This window comes from Bubalus bubalis, chromosome 12 (genome assembly GCF_019923935.1).
Source record: "Bubalus bubalis isolate 160015118507 breed Murrah chromosome 12, NDDB_SH_1, whole genome shotgun sequence".
Taxonomy (NCBI): domain Eukaryota; kingdom Metazoa; phylum Chordata; class Mammalia; order Artiodactyla; family Bovidae; genus Bubalus; species Bubalus bubalis.
This window is the reverse complement of record NC_059168.1, coordinates 97,982,528-98,003,101: the sequence shown is the minus strand read 5'-3', so window position 1 is coordinate 98,003,101 and position 20,574 is coordinate 97,982,528. Positions and strand designations below refer to the sequence as shown.

General features: G+C 54.9%; 1 protein-coding gene across 7 annotated transcripts; it reads left to right on the top strand.

Moving 5' to 3' along the window:
* The first annotated feature begins 3,999 nt into the window (after positions 1–3,999).
* On the top strand, positions 4,000–14,272 carry AK1 (adenylate kinase 1). 7 transcript variants are annotated; one of them, XM_006074472.3, is made up of 7 exons: positions 4,000–4,369; positions 7,852–7,890; positions 9,414–9,449; positions 9,632–9,795; positions 10,611–10,727; positions 13,590–13,781; positions 14,034–14,272. In XM_006074472.3, exons 2-7 carry the CDS (start codon positions 7,884–7,886, stop codon positions 14,100–14,102), a joined length of 585 nt encoding a protein of 194 aa, XP_006074534.1. In that variant the 5' UTR covers positions 4,000–4,369; positions 7,852–7,883; the 3' UTR covers positions 14,103–14,272. The 7 variants fall into 7 exon arrangements, with proteins under 7 accessions (XP_006074534.1, XP_006074533.1, XP_006074535.1 ...); XM_006074471.3 differs by lacking the exon at positions 4,000–4,369 and adding an exon at positions 4,530–4,647; XM_006074473.3 differs by lacking the exon at positions 4,000–4,369 and adding an exon at positions 4,730–4,808.
* Positions 14,273–20,574: the final 6,302 nt, after the last annotated feature.

Below are 20,574 nucleotides of genomic sequence, written 5' to 3'. Positions count from 1 at the left end.
AGCAGCAGGATGAGGAGGCGGCTGGGAGGCCTGGGGTCTGGGCCCGAGGTGACCAGACAGTAATGGTGGTGATGGTGGGTGTATCTGAGGGACGGGACTCCCGGCAAAGTCATTACATGGGGGGAGCCTAGATCCGCCTGGGAAGGGGATACAGGGACGTGACACACTTCCAGCCCCATGTAAAGGCTACTGGGAATCGGGGTGCAGGCAGAGGTTTCGGGGGGTGCAGGGGGCGGGATTTCTTCCAGAATGCTGTGGTCTCCTGTCTCCCAACCAGTGGCACAAAGGGGACGCCAGCAGGAGGGAGTCAAGACGGGTTGGTTGCTGGGGGTGGACCATGGGATAGCCCAGTTCAGAATCAGCAAGTAGGACTTTGATGGAAGATGTTGAGAGCAAGAGGCCTGGGGTCCAATCCTCAACCGCCCCGTGCTCTTTCCTCCTCAGAATAGACCCAACCGAGACAGGGCCACTCTTGGCCAAACTTAGCTTCCTGAAGCCACCTCATCATGGCCAGCTTTGCTCTGAAACCTTCACTGGCTTCCCACCATGGTCAGGACCAAGTCCACCTCCTAGTTGGGGGTTCAGGGCCCTCCCGTGAACCCTTTTACCCGGGTACCCCTCCTTGGGGGAGGGGGCATCTCCCACTCGCTGCCAACCTCACATGCGCTGCTTGAAGCAGCCACTCCAGCTGCTTCCTGCGGATGCTCTGCTGTCTGGCCAGGCCCGCACGGGGCAGCTCCACACCCCAGCCCCATGTGCTGGACGCATGGATCCAGCTGTGCACCTCAAAGAGTGGCCGCCTCAGATGTGTCCCCTGAAGCCGGCTCACTGGAATTTTTTTTTAGCTAGAGTATTTTCAAAAAATTTTTTTTTAATTGGTTTCATTCTGTATGGTTATATTTTAGGTATTTTTTTATGTTTTAAAATAACTTGAACTATACAAACACGATGGGCTTCCCTGGTGTCTCAGATGGTAAAGAATCTGCCTGCAGTGCAGGAGGCCCAGGTTTGATCTCTGGGTCAGGAAGATACTCTGGAGAAAGGAAATGCCAACCCACTTCAGTACTGTTGCCTGGAGAAACCCACGGACACAGGAGCCTGGCAGACTATGGTGCATGATGTTGCAGAGTTGGACACAACTGAGCTACTAACACAACATACAAACACTGTAAGATAGAAAGCAAGGGGGTCACCCAGTTCTACTCCCTGGTGACAGTCTAATCTTCCAGATTTTTCTTCCATGTACCTTTTTCATTTCCCTTCCCTTCCTTCCTTTTTCTCCTTCCCTCCTTCCCTGCTGCTTCCCTCCCTTCCTCCTGTCTTCTCTCTCTCTCTCTCTTTTTTTTTTCTTTCTTTAGATTGTAGCTGGGAAAAAAAAAATCCTGAAACTTTAATATCTCAGCACTGGTGGAAAACCCATAGATCATATGCAAAGGAAATAATGAAAACAGGTGCCTAATATATTTTTTGTTCAGTCTGTAAGATTTCAAAAATTTTTTTATTGTGGTAAAAAAAAAAAACACATAAGATTTACTACTTACCCTTTTTTAAGTGCACAGTTTAGTAGTATTAAGTATATTTACATTGCGTTTTTTTCCATTGTGAAACAGACTCCAGAACTTTTTCATCTTGCATATCTGAAACTCTAAACCTATTGAGCAACTGCTCTGAATTTCCCCTTCCCCTCCGCCCCTGGTAACCATCGCTCTTACTTTCTGTTTCTACAAATTTGACTGCTTGAGACCCTTTGTATAAATAGAATCATACAATATTTGTCTTTTTGTGACTGGCTTATTTCACTTAGCCTAATGTCCTCACGGAGAAGGCAATGGCACCCCACTCCAGTACTCTTGCTTGGAAAATCCCATGGACGGAGGAGCCTATTAGGCTGCAGTCCATGGGGTCGCTAAGAGTTGGACACGACTGAGCGACTTCACTTTCACTTTTCACTTTCATGCATTGGAGAAGGAAATGGCAACCCACTCCAGTATTCTTGCCTGGAGAATCCCAGGGATGGGGAGCCTGGTGGGCTGCCATCTATGGGGTCGCACAGAGTCGGACACGACTGAAGTGACTTAGCATAGCATAGCAATGTCCTCAAGGTACATCTATAGATGCTTGTTGTATTTAGGAAACGCGTTGCAAAGCCTTTAAGGCAGAAGTGCAAGTCCCGCCTTCACTCAGGGGATCCTGTGCCCACCCTTGCTCTCTTTGTTTTGCTTTAGTTCATCAACTTTAAGATACCATTGATTTGATTATAAGACAGAGCTATTTCAGGGACTTCCCTGGTGGTTACGTGTCTGAGACTCTGCGCTCCCAGTGCAGGGGGCCGGGGTTCGATCCCTGGTCAGGGAACTAGATCCCACCTGTTGCAACTAAGGGTTTGCATGCCACAGCCAAAGAGCAAAGATCCCATGGGCTGAAAATAAGACCCAGCAAAGCCAAATAAATAAATATTAAAGAAAAAAGTTGAAAAAACAGATACCATTGATTCAATTATAAGACAAAACTGTTTCAATGACTTCCCTGGTGGTCCAGTGGCTGAGACTCCACACTTCCAATGTAGGGCATCCAGGGTCGATCCCTGGCCAGGGAACTAGATCTCTCTTGCCACAATTCAGAGTTCACATGCAGCAGCTAAAGACCCTGTGTGCAGCAGCAAAGATAGAAGACCCCAGGTGCCACAACTAAAACCCGGCACAGCCTAATAAATAAATATTAAACAAGCAAAACCAATTTCAGAGATGTTAAAATGGAGAAAAAAAATTATAGGGCTAGATTTTATGCCACACACACACGTTTAGAATTATTTTCACTCAGGTGGGATAAGATCAATGCAGTTGGGCCCTTAGCCTCTTCCTCTTGCCCACTAGCTACATAGACCTCCAGCTTCCCTTCTTTCGCTGACTCTAGGGCGGTTGCCAGCTCCCCACCCTGACTGTCTGTACCACTGCCCCCCTATCAGTTGGTCTGCACTAGTACACATTCTGTGCCCGCTCGTGGGATCCCTAAGAGCAGAGAGTCACACGGATGATTGACATCATCAATTTGCCTTCCCCAAAGGTTGCGCCCATGCCCACAACCACCTACAGCTTTCAAGAGGGCCTTTCAAACAATTTCTAGGGCAGACTCTCTGACCCACGACTCACCCCTCCCACAGACGGGGAAACTAAAATCCCAACGAGTAAGAGCCTTGTCTGATGTCACAGGTGGTAGTGTTGGGCTTAGGCCCAAGCCTCCTGGTATCCAGGATGCTGTTGTTGCTAAAAAGAAGCCACCCATCTAAGGTGGCCTCACTCTCCTGAGAGTCTTACCCTCTCGCTTAAACACCTTCCATGGCTCCTTAGTGCCTGCAAGACAAGTTCCAGATTCAACCCACTCTACCATTTGGGGCTGCTGCCTTCAAGGTCGTGATATGGTCTAGCAGTCAAGTGCATGAGTTCTGAAGCTACGTGGTCCTAGGCTCTCATCTCTGCTCTGCTACTTCATTGAGCAACTATTGCTGTGTCCCCGTCTCATGAAAAATGCTGGGTAAATACTTCGCTCTCTACCTGGGAACCCCAGGCAAGCTCTTTTACAGCTGTGACCCTCATTTTCCTTCTTTGTGTTTAAGGATAGCAGATGTGGTCTGAGTCCAGTGCTCTGCCCAGCACTTGGTGCCCAGTGAGCCTCATTAATGGGAGCTGTTCTTTGCATCAGGACTATCAGTCCCCATTTGTGCCCACAGCATTCTTAATGTCCCACATCCTCAAGCTGGCCTCACTGGGAACGCCTGGCAGCGGCATGGGGGCAGGGCTGTTTTTGTTTTTTAAATAATCTTCTACACTACCACAGGCTCAGATGGTAAAGAATCTGCCTGCCAAGCAGGAGACACAGGTTCGATCCCTGGGTCAGGAAGATCCCTTGGAGAGGGGAATGGCAGCCCACTCCAGTGTTCTTACCTGGAAAATCCCATGGTCAGAGGAGGCTGGCGGGCTACAGTCCCTGGGGTTAGAAAGAGTTGGACACGATTGAGCATGCACACATGCACGCAGCTACTGGCTGGGAGATGGATATGTGGGTGATCTTCGGAGTTCTGGGGAGTTACAGTCCCAGAGAAGCTCTTGAGGCCCCTTTCAACAGAGGAGGAGGAATTCTGCGTGGCTGTTGGCCCAGAGACTTCAGGGCAGGATCTGAGGAGGGGCTGGGGGCTTGTCTGGACAGCAAAGCCCCCAGAACACATACCTTGGTCCCCTCCACCCCGGTTCTGGCCTCTCTCTCTGCCATGGATTTGCTGTGGGATTTTGTGCAAAGAGCCTCTCCTCTCTGGGCGTCAGCTTCCCCAGCGGTCATCGAAGAAGCCTGGTCCGGTCCCCCTGGAGTGATGCAGGTACAGTGGAAGTAACAGAGGAATGAAAACCCCTTGGGAAGCTGCACAGTGCCACCTGGGGGTGCATGGCCTGGCTTCCCACCAGGGCTCCGCTCCGGTCCAGCGCCCCCTCCCTTCCCGGTCCGCTCTCCCTCCCTCCCTCCCTGCCATCACGGAGCGCCGGCTCCCGGCATGCCGCGCGCCGCTGACAGCCTTATAAATAGTCTCCTTTGCGGGCGGCTGGCGAGGACAGGGAGGGCACGCACTGGCCCCTGTGTCCACCCTCACCCTTCCCCCAGGTCAGTGTGTGCCCGTGTGTGTGCTTGTGCACGTGTGTTGGGGCGGGGGCGCCCCTGCTGGGAGTCGGGAAGCTACACGCACCTGGGGGAATTGTGTGTCTGTGTGTGTCGAGGTCTCCTCAGGCTTCGTGTAGCTGTGTTCGTATCCCAGCTTGTGATCTGTAAGTATCTGCCTGGCGGTATTCCCCAGGCTCTGCACTAGATGTCTGTGCCACACTGTGTGTGTCCTGGGGATGGGTGTGTGTGTGTGTGTGTTGCTCTCCCTCCTGGCCTCCGTGACAGTCACCTCTTTGTCCCGCTGGCACTCCTGGGGCTCCAGGTCCCTGCCCTTGGCCCGTCTCAGCTGGGGACCTGGGAGGAGAGCTGTGACTGGGCTCCCTGCCCCAGGACCTGGGAAGGGTAAGCCTAGGTGTTGGGAGGAGCTATCCTGGCATGTCATTTTGAGTGCAGGGGGGACGGGAAACCCCCTGGATGTTTGGCCCCCTGCCCCAGCCTCCTGAAAGGGCAGGGGTTCAGAGGGACCCCTGAGCCAGCCCGTGGGGCCTTTCCTGAGTGCCATTCAGCTACCTACCTGGGACCCTCCAGCAGCAGCTGGACTGGGCTTGGGGGCTTGCACCCAGAGAGGGGACCCCAGCTGCCCAAGGTCACACAGCTGAGTGATAAGAGTTGGGACTTGAACCCTAGCCAGTTGCCAACCACTGAGAAAGCTGCTTCTGGTCAGGAGCTGGGAGGCCTGGCTCTTGCCCTGGTCTTGCCTTGTGATTGAGGTGAAGTCGCGGTCCCTTTGGGCCTTGGTCTTCCGGGCCCCTCAGCAGGCCACCCAGTCATGTGAGGAGTTGCCGTGGTCCTGACCTGGGGGCCTTATAAGGCCTGGGTGCTGAGGCCGTAACCCAACTCTGCCCTGGACCCTTGGCCTCTGTGAGGACTCCTCACAACCCAAGTTATTTTGGACCAAGAAGCAGCAGGTGCCAGCAGGGCAGAGGGGCTTAGGTTACCAGAAGGGGGCGGGGCGGGGTGGGGTTGGGGTCCAGGCCACCTCTCAGGGCGTCACCGCAGGCTGTCCCTGGCCAGGGGGACCCTCTCCCTCCCCCACCAGCATCAGAGGGCCACTGGCAGCTCTTAGCGTTCCTTTAGCACACTCAGCAGGAAAGAGGCTATAGCTCGTACCCCATGGGGGGCAGGACGGTCAGAAAGATGCTGAAGGACCTAGCAGATGCCAGGCTCAGGGCAGCAGAGAATGTCGCCCCCAGTGTGACCCCAGCCAGGCCCTGGAGCAGGTCTCTCCTCCTCCCCAAGCCTCACTTCCCTCCCAAGACGGCTGTGAGGATGGAGTGAGGCCCCAGCCCCATGCTCAACCAGGGCCAGGCCTGGAGGGGTGGGACACAGGCCTGCAGTACAGCAGAGAGGCCCAGTACAGCGTGGTGTGTGCGATGCTGGAGGCCGGTCACCTGCCAGGGTGGGAGCAGAGGGCAGAGTCCAGGAAGGCTTCCTGAAGGAGGTGGGACCTGAACTGAGTCCTCAACAATAGCTCCTTGGGGAAGGGCATTCAGGTGTTGGGTGCAACATTAGCTGGGACCTGCAGGTGGGACACGATCGTGGTGAGTGAGGGAGCTTCAAGCAGCTCAAGCAGTGGCCCCCAGGGGAGGGTTCCCAAGGGGGCCGGATTGCTGGGCTTGATCAGCTACATTATGGTTTATTTGGGGGATGGAGGGGGCCTCAGGTGGAAGTGTTTCAAGCAGGCAAGGATGTGATTTGATGCTTGTCAGAGAAAATCCTGCAGGTTGCCTGGTGGGGTGTGGAGGTGGGGAGGCCCATGGGAGGCCGGGCAATGGCCAGTTTCCCTGCTTGGAACAAGGAAGTGGCTGTGAGGACACAGACCGCAGGGAAGTTCTGGAGCGAGAGGGCTGGGACGTGCTTGTGTGGGGTGGAGGTGGGTGGGGAGAAGGGCGTTCATGCTGACCGGGGCCTCTGGCTGGGCGATAGAGTACGTGGCTTCGGATGATGTAAGGGCTGTTTAGAGGCTGGGGCTCTCTGGGGTCTCTGGGCCTGTCCAGGGGCTGTGTTTGTGGGAGGCTGGGAAGAGAGGCCTGGGCTGACTGGGCAGAGATGAGGGTCCAGGGCACCTGAGGCCAACAGTGAGAGGGCAGAGTAGGGGCACCAGGCAGGGGTCCCTGGCAGAAGGAATGCTGGCCCAGGCTTCGGGGTCAAAGGTTAAGGCAAAAAGGTCTGTGGTGGTTGCTGTGAGCCTTGGGGAGGGCTGGGGGGTGAGGAGTGAAGAAGTGGGAACCAAAGATGTTTCGTGGCAACTCCAGAGAGACTGATGGGAAGGGGAGAGGGAGGGAGACCTCTGAACTGTGGATGCAGAGGGGTGTGGTCCCAAGAGGCACTGGGCTTGATTGACAAGCTGAGGGGAAAATGGGGTGCAAGGTCCTCAGGCAGGGAGGGGGCAGGGGCCATGTTGGGGTGGAAGTTGGGCCTTCCACCCAACTCTGCTGCTGTACAGCAGAGAGGCCCAGTATAGCATGGTGTGTGCGATGCTGGAGGCCGGTCACCTGCCAGTGTGGGAGCGGAGGGCAGAGTCCAGGAAGGCTTCCTGAAGGAGGTGCGACCTGAACTGAGTCCTCAACAATAGCTTCTTGGGGAAGGGCATTCAGGTGTTGGGTGCAACATTACAGGGGCGGGAGCCGGGGGACTCGCTCAGTTGAGAACCGTGCAGGCTGTGGACCAAGTACAGACCCGCAGCTCTCTCCCCTTGGGCCTCTGTGTCCCTTTGAACATCGTGGTCCAAACCCCTCCTAGATGAGGCACCTTCCCACCTCCCGGGCTTTCATCCTGCCCTGGGGAGCGTTGTCAAGGTGTTGGGCAGACGCAAACCCAGGGACTGTTTTCCGGGACTTGGGAGGGAAACAGTTCAGCAGTTGCAGGAGCCGCTGTTTACGCCTCTGGCTGTCACCCTCATTGTTGGGTGGGCAGAAGGGGCTGCGGCCCGCCCTCTGTGAGACAGGTGAGGCAGTGGAGTCACCCCAAGGAAAGGTGACTTCGGTAAGATCTCCCAGCCTCCTGGGCCTCCCCTGCCCCCAGCGGCCCCTCCATCCCCAGAAGACCAGGCCAGGGCCTGGCCCCCACCTTGGGAGGCTGCCGGGGTCAGAGGCTGGATGTCCAAGAAATCCTCCTAACTTGGCTGCCTGTGCCCTTGTCTTGCAGAGCACTGACTCGGCTGCCTGGATCACAGCAGAATGGAAGGTATGGAAGCACCTCTCCTTGCTCGCTCACAGCATGGGCCTCAGTGTGCCCATCTGTTAAAGGGGTGTGCTTTTGGGAGATATGCGGGGACGGTTTGGAGGTAGCTCTGGAGCTGCCAGAAGGACCTGTCTGGGGGCCTCCGGCATCTTTCTCAGGCCTCTTGGGCCTCTCGCACAATGTACCAGCTCCAAGATTAATTTTAGAAGGAATGAGGCTTCCTTGAGGCTTCTCAGGGCCCCATAGCTCACCTCCTACACTGGTATTTATAGAGCTGAATCTCTGGCTCTTTCTGGAGGGGGGGCACAGCGCTGGTGAGGGAAGGCCTGCCCTGTGGAGAGGCCCCAAGCGTGCAAATGCCAAGGCAAACAAGGACACGCTCCTGCCCCTCTCCCGGACCAGTGGGGTTGAGTCTTCAGGGTGTCTTGGGCTCTCCTGGCTCCTGCAGGCTGGGTCCTGCAGGGAGACGTGGGCAGAGCGCCCGGCTGGCCCGCCTCCTGGCGACACCACCCATCCCATCCCTGGCACTGGGTCCCGGCCCAGGCGGCTCTTAAAGGAGCCCAGTGGGCCTGGCTGCTGCTGGCGCCTGAAGCCAGCAGTCATCCTTCCACCCCCAGGGCTCTGAACATAGGTACCGCTGGGCTGTGTGGGCGCCCCCCCCCAACTCCCAGGCTTGTAACCTTTCACATGGCCGCAGACGATGAAAGCCCATGGAAGTCATTCTAGCAGCTCCTCAAGACCCCTGGGAGCTTGCCAAGCTCACCTCCCCATTGGCACACAGCGAGCTCCTACTTCCCTGAGAAACGGAGAAGCCCGGGCAGCTTGGAAAGAGGCCCCCGCCCCAGTCCCAGCAGGCGCCTGCCTCCAGGCCTCAGTCCCTTCTGTATGGTGGGGCTGCGGTCCGGTGGAGTTCTGAGGTGGAGGTTGAAACGCAAGCTCCCTCCCGCCCTCTCTAAGCAAGGGTTCCATGTGCCCACCACAGCCCTCTTCCCCAGCAACCGTCTCCAGGGCAACATATGTTGTGGTTGCCAACTCCACACTGGTACCGCCTAGGGGAGGCAGGCGATGGGCAGGCCCAGAGCCTGAGGGGGGAAGGCTGGGGGACACAGCAGACCGGGACCATGGGGGCCTGCTGCTCGGGGACAGACCCCCGCATCATGGAAGACTCTAGAGCCAGAGGTGACCCAGCGCCTTGGTCCAGCTGCCCACAGGGAGGGGCCGTGAGGGTGGGCGTCTGAGCCCCTGAGCATCACCCTCACGGCCTGTGCGGAGCCCGTGACTTCCAGGCCTTGGTCCCTGTGGGTCTCTTCGCCTGGATCAGCCTCACCTCCCCGGCCTGTCCTGGTCTCTGCATTTCCCTCGCCCCGTATCCCTCACTCTGGGCTGACTCATTTGCCTCTCTGACGCGAACATGAGCGGTGTCCGTCCCTCTGCCTGGGGCTCAGCACAGGCCTGGGACCTCAGAGGTGCCTCTGGCTCCTTGTCCAGTGACTCACCAAGCTCCGCTCCCCTCTTCTCTCCCACAGAGAAGCTGAAGAAAACCAAGATCATCTTTGTGGTGGGTAAGTCCAAGGCAGGCGGGTGAGGCAGCGAGAAGGGCGCGGCTTCAAAGGCCTCCCGGTGGGAGCCTGGGCCTGGGGGGCACCCTGGACTCTGCCCCCACCTCTCTGGGTGGCCAGGGCAGACACCCTGTCCCTGCAGGGGTCCCGTTTCTCGGGGCTTCTGAATGGGTGGGCGCTTGCAGGCGGGCCCGGCTCGGGGAAGGGCACCCAGTGTGAGAAGATCGTGCAGAAGTACGGCTACACCCACCTCTCCACCGGAGACCTCCTGAGGGCTGAGGTCAGCTCGGGCTCGGCTAGGGGCAAGATGCTGTCAGAAATCATGGAGAAGGGGCAGCTGGTGCCACTGGTGAGTGGGCCCCGGCGGGGTGAGGGTTGTGGGGGGAGGTGGTGGCCCTGCGTGGACACCAGCCAGCAAAGCCCATGACACACCGGCAGGGCTGACCATGACCTTCCCTGGCTCTGAACCCTCCTGAGAGTCTTCATTGCCGTTGGCAGAAAATTCCTTCCAGAAGCTCCCAAGAGCCTCCAGGACCTGCCTGCTGACCCCCTTCAGCACCCCTCCCTACACCCCCGAGTCTTCACCCCTGGCCCCAGCTCTCCACCCTCCCTGCACCCTGGCCTTTCTATCCCCTCACATTCATCACACTCCTTCCTGCCTGGAATGTTCCTTCTTCCTCAGCTTTCAGACCTTGCTGACTCCCTCAGATTTGGGCCAAGACCCTCCCCCCCACTTTAGACTCCCGCCCCCCACTTTAGACTCCCACCCCTGCTTCTTTGTCAGTATATAGCCCATGTCATTCTTGCAAACTATAAATGAACTGTGTAATGGTCTGTCCCCTCAGCAGACTGTGAGTGTGCTGAGGACAGGGAAGGTCTACTTTGTTCAGAGCTGTGTCCTCAGGGCTCAGACAGGAGGCTGGAAGGAGGGGCCCAGTCATATTATTGAGTGAATGAAGAAATGAATGGATGAATGAATGAATGGCCTGATCAATCAGTTAAGTCTTCGCAATTCAGAGAAGGCTTCCTGGAGAGGGCAGCTTGTTTGGGAAATCTGTGTTAGGGCAGAGAGCATTTCTAACTGTGGGCTGGCTTGTGCAGAGGCTCGAGCAGGGCCTGGAGAAGAGGGGCTCATGACCCCCGCTTCTTTTGCTGTGCCTCCAGGAGACAGTGCTGGACATGCTCCGAGACGCCATGGTGGCCAAGGTAGATACTTCCAAAGGCTTTCTGATCGACGGCTACCCCCGGGAAGTGCAGCAGGGGGAGGAGTTTGAGCAGAGGGTAAGTGCAACCCTGGGATGCTGTGACACGGAGCGGGCAGGCAGGAGCTGCCGTGATGGGCAGTTTTGAGACGAGAGAGAGATAGACTGACCGTCGGAGGGTGGCGGGGTGGGCAAGGAGGAAGCCCAGGAATGACTCTTTGGAGGCCTTTCTGAAGTCTAAAGGAAAATGAGTAGAAGAGGAGGCAGCAGGCTGGGGAGTTCACAAACCTGGCCACGGGTTCCCATTCAGCTGTTTGAGGCCTTGGGCCAATCATTCTGCCTCTCTGAACCTCCGTGTCTCCAACTGCAAAATGGGGACAGACATTATCCTTGAAAAGTAGCATGGGGGTTAGAGAGAATGCACCTTCAAAAGTGGGGCTTGGCACCCCGTGAACACACATTCAGAGGGGCAAGAAGCAGCATGGAAGGTCAGGGGATGTGGGGAGAACAGAGTCTGTGGCGCAGGGCAACTCGGAGTACCATGGGGAGGGAGGTGCAGGCCTGGCTGAGGTCTTGAATGCCATGTGGGGAGTCTAGTCCCCTTCCAGGCACCACAGGAAGTCTGGCTGGACAGAGACAGCCTTGAAGAGGAGGGCTCTGAGCTGCCTGGCACGAGTGCCCTCCAGGAGGATCTTCTCCAGGGTGGGAACACCTCACCCAAACACACACATGTACAGGTAGGTGACCACAGGTACATACAAGCACAGGTTCATGTACACACAAGTACTGACAGACACATGAGCACAAGGCAGAGGCGTATGTACACACGTACAGATACACACGGATGTACTCAGGTATACACAGAGACTGTACACATGTACACACACGTACAGATGTACACACATACACACGCAAGTGTACACACATAAACACGCCTCTGATGTATGCCAGTATCTCTGACGTCACAGGCCATATGGGGAAACAGAGGAAACTGCGAGTTCTCAGGAGGAGGGAGAGGTCAGCAAGGGCGGATGGGGACTCAGGGGCAGCTGTCAGCAGCAGGGCCATATATGGGGAGGACTTGACATCTTAGGGGGCTGGGGTAGGACAGACTTCCATCTCTAGTGCCCATCTCTGTGAGACTGGGCCATCTTTGGGCTTCCACAGCTTTGAGCCTCACCCAGTAGGAATATACCATATTTCTTAAAAAAAATGTTTTTGGCTGCTCTAGGTCTTAGTTGCAACACACGGGATCTTTAACTGCAGCATTTGGGCTTTTATTTGCAGCTTATGGGTTCTAGTTCCCTGATCAGGGATCAAACCTGAGCCCCCTGCATCAGGAGTAAGGAGTCTTAGCCATTGGACCACCAGGAGAGTCCCAACACTGTATTTCTCGACCTCTAAGAGGCTGCAGGACCTCAAGAAAGTGTCTATCCTGGCCTGGGACTCAGTTTCCCTATCTGTGAGATGGGGATTGGCTGGGCTTCCTTCAAGCTAGGAGGCCATGGATCCTGAAGTCCGATGCCAGGCAGCCCTGAGCATGTCCCGATGTACCAGGTTTGTGATGTCACTTCAGGCCGTGACAATCACGTCTAGAAAATGTGGTCAATGAAAGACCCCAAACTTTCTGGGGCTGTTGTGGGTGATATTGTGGGTGCTGGACTTGGCACAGGGCCCAGCTCCACTGTGTCCTCCAGCCTCTGGACACCTGGTGTGCTTGGCTCTGGCCACCAGGTGGCGCCTGGGCCTCACTGAAGGAGGACTGGTCGACCTGGTCCTTCCAAACCTTCTCCGCAGATGAAATGCTTGTTCCAATGACAGTGACGTTGTTGAGAACCCCCAGAGCTAAGCAGCCCCTCGCCCCTTCACTCAGCCCTGTTCCTTTGTCAGGTTCGCGTCAGCCCTGCAGGTATAAGATGTATCTACCTGCCTTCAGGGGCTCCAGCCTGCCTGGGAGAGGGATGTTAAGTAAATAACCAGAGGCAAGGCTTCCCAGGTAGCTCCATGGCTCTGCCTGCCAATGCAGGAGCTGCAAGAGATGAGGGTTCGATCCCTGGGTTGGGAAGATCCCTTGAAGGAGGCAATGACAACCCAGCCCACTCCAGTATTCGTTCTGGGATCATCCCATGGACAGAGGAGCCTGGTAGGCTACAGTCCATGTGGTTGCAGAGTCTGAAGCAACTGAGCACTCACGCACACACTCCTGAGACAACTCAAGGCAGAAGTAACGGAGACTGATTGCAAGAAAGTGAAAGAGCGTGTTAGTCGCTCAGTCTTGTCCAACTCTTTGAGACCCCATGGACTATATAGCTCGCCAAGCTCCTCTGTCCATGGGATTCTCCAGGCAAGAATACTGGAGTGGGTTGCCATTTCCTTCTCCAGGGGATCTTCCCTACCCAGGGATCGAACCCAAGTCTCCTGCATTGCAGGCAGATTCTTTACTATCTGAGCCACCAGGGAGAGCATCCCAGAGAGCTGGGGTCGTAGTTGGGGTGGGGGAGGGGGCATCTGAGAAGACTGCCCTAGAGGAATGAGATTTTAGCTCAAATCGGAAGGCGAGCCCTTGGTGTTGAGGGAAAGGGTTTCTGACTGAGGTTCCCAGAACGAGCAGAGGCCTGGTGAGGAGGGGATGAGAGCCTGACCACAGCTAGTCATGTGGCCAAAGCCAGGACAGCAAAGGCATGAGGAGCATGAGATGAGGAGGGCAGGGCAGGTGAGGAGTTAGGACTTTCTCCTGAGGGCGCTGGGGAGCCGTGGAAGAGGTGTGAGCAGGGGAGGGGCAGGGCAGATCGGTTTGAGCAAGCTTCCTCAGGCTGCCTTGGGGAAGGAAGGGCTGGAAGGAATGGGTGGGTTTCAGGTGGGCCTCAGAAGTGGAACGTGGAGGAGAAGGTGGCCCCAGGGGGCAGGAATGGACCTTCTGTAAACAGCACCCTGCCCACAGATCGCACAGCCCACGCTACTGCTCTATGTGGACGCCAGCCCTGAGACCATGATCAAGCGGCTCCTGAAGCGCGGAGAGACCAGTGGACGTGTGGACGACAACGAAGAGACCATCAAGAAGCGTCTGGAAACCTACTACAAGGCCACAGAGCCCGTCATCGCCTTCTACGAGAAACGCGGCATTGTTCGCAAGGTGCGGGCCCAAGAGAAAACCTGGGTCTTTGCCTGGCATGGCCTCCAATTGCTGTCACCTTGGGACAGCCCTCCTGATTGGGCCTTGGTTTCCCTCACTGGTTGGACAAGAGGCTGCTGTCCACTGTGGCTGGGCTTGGGGAGCCTGGCTTGGCCTCTGGGGGTGGGGTCAGCCCCCTGCCTTGGTGGGGTCCACCCAGCCTCCTCACCAAGCCCCGTAGGCCTCCTGCCCTCATGGCCCATCTCCCTACAGGTCAATGCTGAAGGCTCTGTGGACAATGTCTTCTCCCAGGTCTGCACCCACCTGGACGCCCTCAAGTAGCCAAGCTGGAGCCCCCTCCCCAGCGAGAGCCCCACCCCACCCTCGTCCTGACTTGAGGCCTTCCTGGCCTGAGCTCAGCGCCTCCACCCTGCCCGGCTGAGCACAGGCAGAGGAAGCCACTTTATCCTGTTTTCATGGACAGCCGAGCACTAAAGGAGTTTCCAAGGACATTCAGTTTTATTCCTTTTTCTTTGCTTCCATCAGGGTTGATTCACAGGGTGTGGACGCCCCAGCCTTGAGTCCCCAGCCCCTCCCCCTCTGGTTCCTTGTTGGGGCCCCTCTCAACACACTTCAGCTGGCGCCCCTCTCCTTGCTCCAGTGGAAAATCCCCCCACACACAGGGGTGTGCTGGGCACAGGCTGTGCCAGGCCGGGGGACGCTGGGTGATGGAGGTGGGGTCCTGGTTCTCAGGGGCTCATGGTCAGGCAGAGCTGAGCCCTGGCCTGGCTTCCCCTGTATCCTTGCTGTGTGACCTTGGCCCTGAGCCCCTCAGCTCTCTGAGCATGTTTTCTGTTCCAAACCGTCGCTGGGGACAGGGCTGGAGCAGGCAGCATGGTCATGGGCTGGGGGTGGGGGTAGGGGCTCCCTGGGCAGGGAGGGCAGAACACATCAGCTGGCTGGGTGGGCAGTGAGTTGGCCTCCTTGGCGCGAGACGCTCTGAGGGTCTGGACAGGGCACTGGGAATGAAGGGGGGTCATGGTCAAGGGTGCCTCCCTGGAGGTGAGACCTGCAGGATGTCCCACCATGCAGCCCTGGACAGGTCACAACCTTCCCTCCCCAAGCCCGTTTCCAAATCTGAATTAGGCTCAGTGCTCCTCCCTCTACCCCCCAACCAAGGTTAGGACAAGAACACACCGAGCAGGGGTGTGAGTGGTCAGTACCGCAGCCTGTGGAACCACAGACCAGAGCAGCCTTGGCAGGATGCTTTGGGAATGCCTCAGAATCCCCCAGAATCCCCCTGGAGAACTATCTTCCCTCTTCTGTTCTCTTTCACGCCTTGACCTCATCATGGAGAGCATCTCCCTTGGTGCTCGCGTGTCCCTAACCCCTGTCCCAAGCCCAGCTGGCTCCCTTTAAAGCCAAGAGAGTCTCCAGCAGGGCACCCCCGGCTGGGACGGAATCCTGGGTGGGGTGAGGGCCACCCGTGTGTGTGTCCCTTTCTATTTATGGCACGTGCGGCTGGTTTTCCATTTATAGTCATTATTTAAACTTTCCTTTAAAATAAACATATTTAAGTTATAAAAAGTGAGTCTATTGAAAGAAGAACATGAAATTGGTAGATAATAGGGGAGATAGGTTCTAGAAGGCCCGCACCATGAAGCCCTGGGTGGGGTACAGATTGGTCTTCTGCGGCTGGTTAGTCTGTGAGCCACGCCAACCAGGGCACGCAAAGGAGTCCCTACTCGTTCTGTGACCTCAAACCTCGGGGTCTCCTTGTTGAATCTGTCAAAAGGAAAGTGAAAGTGTAGTCATTCAGTCAGGTCCGACTCTCTGAGACACCATGGACTCTAGCCTGCCAGACTTCTCTGTCCATGGAATTCTGCAGGCAAGAATACTGGAGTGGGTTGCCATTCCCTTCTCCAGGGGATCTTCCTGACCCAGGGACTGAACCCAGGTCTCCTTCATTGCAGGCAGATTCTTTACTGTCTGAGCATCTATCAAACTGGGATAAAACACACACAGGCATGCACGCACCTCCTCTGTTGAGGTTGTCATTATCAGTGTGAGGGTAAGTGGAAAAACACGCCCCAAATGATACAAAGCTAAGAGAAATCTACCTGACAAAATCATCTTCATTACCTTTACTTTTTAAGTACAGCTTCATTAATTCAGATATGTCTTTAGTTTATGAAAACCTAAGCTGACCCAAACTATTCACCATGGAATCACTTTATTAATAAAAAACAAAACAAAAAACCCTTGAGAATTTGAAAAAAAAACACAAACTTTTTAACAGCTCCACCCATCCTTGCCACCACAAACCTCCCTGTGAGGGTTTCCTTCATTCACGTTTGTTCATTCTACTTTCCAGAGCAACTGCTATGCTCGGAAGACGGGGTCACAAACCCCCTGGTCCATGTGCGGTGGCTCTCGGAACAAGGGCGGCCATATTCACAAAATTCCACCCGAGCTACTCCACCCAGACCAGAGGGGGCCCGGGTGGCAGGAGTTTCCTTGAGCTGGAGCTCTGGAGTGGGGCCTTGAAGGAAACCAGGAGTATGTTTCATTAGGAACGAGAGGGCCTGGAAGGGCAGAGGGGACAGCTCTGCAGAGCCTCAGAGGTGGAGACGGCCCATTGAGTGTGGGGAGGGCTGAAGCCTTAGAGGGACAGAAGTACATAATTTGATTCATATATATTCTATTTAATTAATATATTTTAATAGTTATTTATTTGCTGCGTTGGGTCTTAGATGTGGCACGCAGGATCTCTGTTGCAGCATGTGGGACCTTAGTTCTCTGACCAGGGACTGAACCTGTGTCCCTTGCATTATAAGGCGGGTTCTTAACCACTGGAACACCAGGGAAGTCCCAGAGCTTAATTTTTTAATTAACATTTTCAAGCAAACTGAAAACTGGAGGAAATAAAATGATGAACCTCCATACATCCATCACCAACATTTAGTAATTGGCGCGCTATTTTTCCATACCTCATTGTTTTACTTTTGCCAAAGCACTTTTAAGTAAATTACAGATATGAAAACATTTCACCCCTAAAGTCTGACTTCAGTATGACTTTACAATAAGGACCCTTTCCTATATAACCACAACTCATTGGTCCAAGAACACTGGGTTAATAGTAACATTGTAATAGATAATAATCAGACCACATGCACTTTTCCCCGATGGTCCCCAAAATATGTCTGTAGTCAAACCAGGATGCAACCCAGGACCACACACCGCATTTGGTTGTGATTCCATGAAACCTCTTTTAACCTCAAAGTCCTTCCTGCTCTCTGACGCTGACTGTGAAGGGACCGGTGGTCCTACAGAAAATTCCTTTTTCCAGATTCTTCTGTCACTTTCTCGTGGTGGCGTTTCACCCGCTACCCCACCCCTTGAATTTCTTGTAAACTGGAAGTTAGCTGTAGAGGCTTCGTAGATTTAAGAGAAGTCTTTGGGGCAGGAATACCTAATAGACTAAACTCATGAAGGTTTGTTTGTTGGCCACACTGCGAAGCATGTGGGATGTTAGTTCCTCAACCAGGGATTGAACCCGTGCTCCCTGCTTTGAGAGCATGGAGTCTTAACCACTGGCTTGCCGGGGGAAGTCCCAGGAAGAGTTTTTAAACCAGGCAGGACAGTGAGTCCTGCAGCGCTTCCAGTTGTAACCTGCACACACATCTCCCTGGGGTCTTAGAAAAGCTGACTCTGATTCAGCAGGTCTGCTTGGGGCAGGAAGCTGCTGGTCTACAGCCCCCTACTTTGGGGAGCTCAGAGAGGAGCTGCCCTGTGGAGGTGGGAGCCCAGGGAAGGCGTGAGAAGAGGGGGCATCTCTAGAGTCAGTGTGTGCTCAGCGCCTAGTGGCGGGCTGAGAGGGCAGCGTGATGGCCAATCCGAGACTGTAGAAATGGTCACTCTTCAGGTCTCTGGGGACCCTCCCAAGATGCAGGAACATTTTAACCATGCCACCTCTCTGTAACCTCAGGGTCTCAGAGAGGAAGCGCTCTCAGGTAGGGAGGTATCCTCAGATGCTCCCGCCCCTGTGGACTGCGCCCCTAAGTCTTGGCCTCGGGGGCCCTGAGGGCCTGGCCGGAGGCACTGAAGTGGGAGAGGAAGGAAGCGGGGAGCGGAGGAGGCCAAGGCTGTCGCCTCCCAGCCGCGAGAGGGGCCTCAAGTAAACAGGAAGGCCTCGCGGCTCCACGGTGGGGGGGCTTCAGAGGGGGGTGCAGAGACCCACTGGACATGCGCAGCTGGCCAACACAGGGCTTCCTCTTTGGCAAGCAGACCCCGAGAGGTTGTGCGACTTGCCCCAGATCACACAGCAAGGCAGGGGCACCCTCACCTTGCTCTACAGCTTCTGCCCCTTCTGGGGGTTGTGGTGAAGGGTCTCCCACCTCTGTTGCCCACCATGGTTCATGGGGTGTTGGAGAGTCTCATCTCTTCTTGGACCTCAGTTTCCCTTTCTATGAACTCGGAGTCCCTACAACACAGAGGTGCTAGAATCCCAGCCCAGTAGAATCCTTCTGCCTCTTAGATTGTCGTCACGGGCATGGTCATCTAGACCTTGGGCATGGTCAGGTTTTACCAAGAAGGTCAGCATCACCCAAGAGGCAGCATGTACCAGGACCATTTCCCGGGGAAAGAGAGGGAGATATAGATCCCACTATTTTAGAATAGAGTGGGGCAGGACCTCTGAACCTGGTCACCTCCCTCTACCCTTGGGAGTCATTTGCCCTCTTCAGAGAACCCCCCATCCTTGGGTTCAGAATGCCCCCAACACACACACCCTGGAAACCCAGAATCACAGCCCATGAGACCCCAGGTTGTGTAGCCCAGGGGTTAAGTTCGTTCATTTACTACACGAACACTTAATGAACACCTGTCATGGGCCAGGCGCTATTCTAAGCGATGGGGATTTAGCAGCAAAGCTTAGGCCCTTACCCTTATGAAACTCTTGTTCTAAGGAGGGAAACAGACCAAATAAACAGTACATGATATGTCAGAGGGTTTCCCAGGTGGCACTAGTGGTACAGAACCCGCCGGCCAATGCAGGAGACATAAGAGATGTGGGTTTGATCCCTTGGAGCGGGGCACGGAAACCCACTCCAGTATTCTTGTCTGGAGAATCCTATGGACAGAGGAGCCTGTCAGGCTACAGTCCACAGGGCTGCAAAGAGTTGGACACAACTGAAGCAACTTAGCACACACACAATATTGTCAGAGGTTGATATGTGCCCAGGGGGCCAATTGCTGGTGTGGGGAGAGAGAGGGCTGCTTAAAATGTAATGGGACAAGCCCTAGAGGCCGTGCTCCACAATAAGAGAAACCACTGCAATGAGAAGCCCACACACCGCAACTAGAGTGTAGCCCTCTCTCTCCGCAACTGGATGCAGCAGCGAAGACCCAGCACAACCAAAAACAAATAAATAAATAAAACTATTTTCAAAAATGCGATGGGAAGCCTTCATTGACCATGTGACATTTGATCAGCAACTTAAAGCATGAGGAGCAAGCCCAGTGGTTATCTAGGGGGACAGAGTTTCAGGGAGAGAGCATGGCAGGTGCAAAGGCCCTGAGGTAGGCACATGCTTGGTGCATTGCAGGAACAGCAAGGAGGCCAGCTGGGGTGGATTGAGTGAGTGGGGGAAGAGCAGAAGTCAGAGAGGGGCAGGGGAGCCTCAGGGGCCATTTGAGGGGCTCTGCCTTTCACACTGAGTGAGATGGTTATCTGCAGAGGGCGCTGAGCAGAGGAGGGATGGAACCTGACTTGGTTTTAACAGATTCTCTTTACAGTATGCAGAGTGGGCTGGGAGCACGGGTGGGAGTAAGGAGGGCCAGTGACTGTTATATTCCATGAGGTGTTTGTGGTGGCCAGGGCGGTAGCTGTGGGGTGGTGGGAGCCCCACAGACAATGGAAATTTATCTGGGGAGGAGGAGCCGAAGGATGTGCTTATAGGTTGGATGAATGATGTAGCACAGTCAAGGTCATCCTTAAGTCTTGAGCAACGAGAGGAGGGAGCTGTCATGGTCTGAGACGGGAAGACGAAGGCAGGAATAGTTGGCAGAGGATGAATAGAGCCCAGTTTTGGACTCATGAAGCCTGAGGCGCTTATCAGGGGCCTGGAGCCTGAGGGAAGAGTTCTGGCTGGAGACACAAAGCTGGGAGCTGCCAATGTATGGATGGTCTTTAAAGCTATCTGGATGAGGGCACCCAAAACAGTCCTTCCCAAACTGGAATGTGTACGTGAATGTCCTGAGGATATCATTAAACGCAGCTTCTGATTCAGCAGGTCTGGGGCAGAGCTTGAGAGAAGCTCCCAGGAGACTACACTTAGAGTTGTGAGCATCTAGGGCATTATATTCTATGCCCAAGACCCACAGTGGGCAATGATATCAATACTGTGTCTAGTGATCAGTATTTGAAAGAAAATGGAACAGGGTGAATGCCCATCCTAAGGGTATATATATATATATATTCACAAAATGTTCGTTTTAATTATTGGAGTCTGAGTCCCTGGGTTTGTGCTGGGACATGACATCATGGTCACAAAGATTTGAGAAAATCGGACTTGAGAGTGAGAATAAACAGAGAAGGGAAGAGACCCAGGGTCCAAGTAAGGAAGGATGGGGAGGTACCAGAGAAGAGGCAGATAAGGCAACCAGGGAGGTGGGAGGAAAACCAGGATGGAATGTTCTGGAAGTCAAGGGAGGAAGGACAGGCCCAGATTAGAATTAGCCTCTGCCCCTCCTCCTCAGCCCTGTTGTCCTGCACACTTGAGCCTCAGTTTCCTCCACTGTAAAATGGAGATGT

Coding starts and splice junctions, on each gene's coding strand:
- AK1 (XM_006074470.3), top strand. CDS start 9,009: ATGGGGGCCTGCTGCTCGGGGACAGACCCCCGCATCATGGAAGACTCT. Junction 9,796..10,610: donor AGGGGCAGCTGGTGCCACTG/GTGAGTGGGCCC, acceptor CTGTGCCTCCAG/GAGACAGTGCTGGACATGCT. Junction 13,782..14,033: donor AACGCGGCATTGTTCGCAAG/GTGCGGGCCCAA, acceptor ATCTCCCTACAG/GTCAATGCTGAAGGCTCTGT.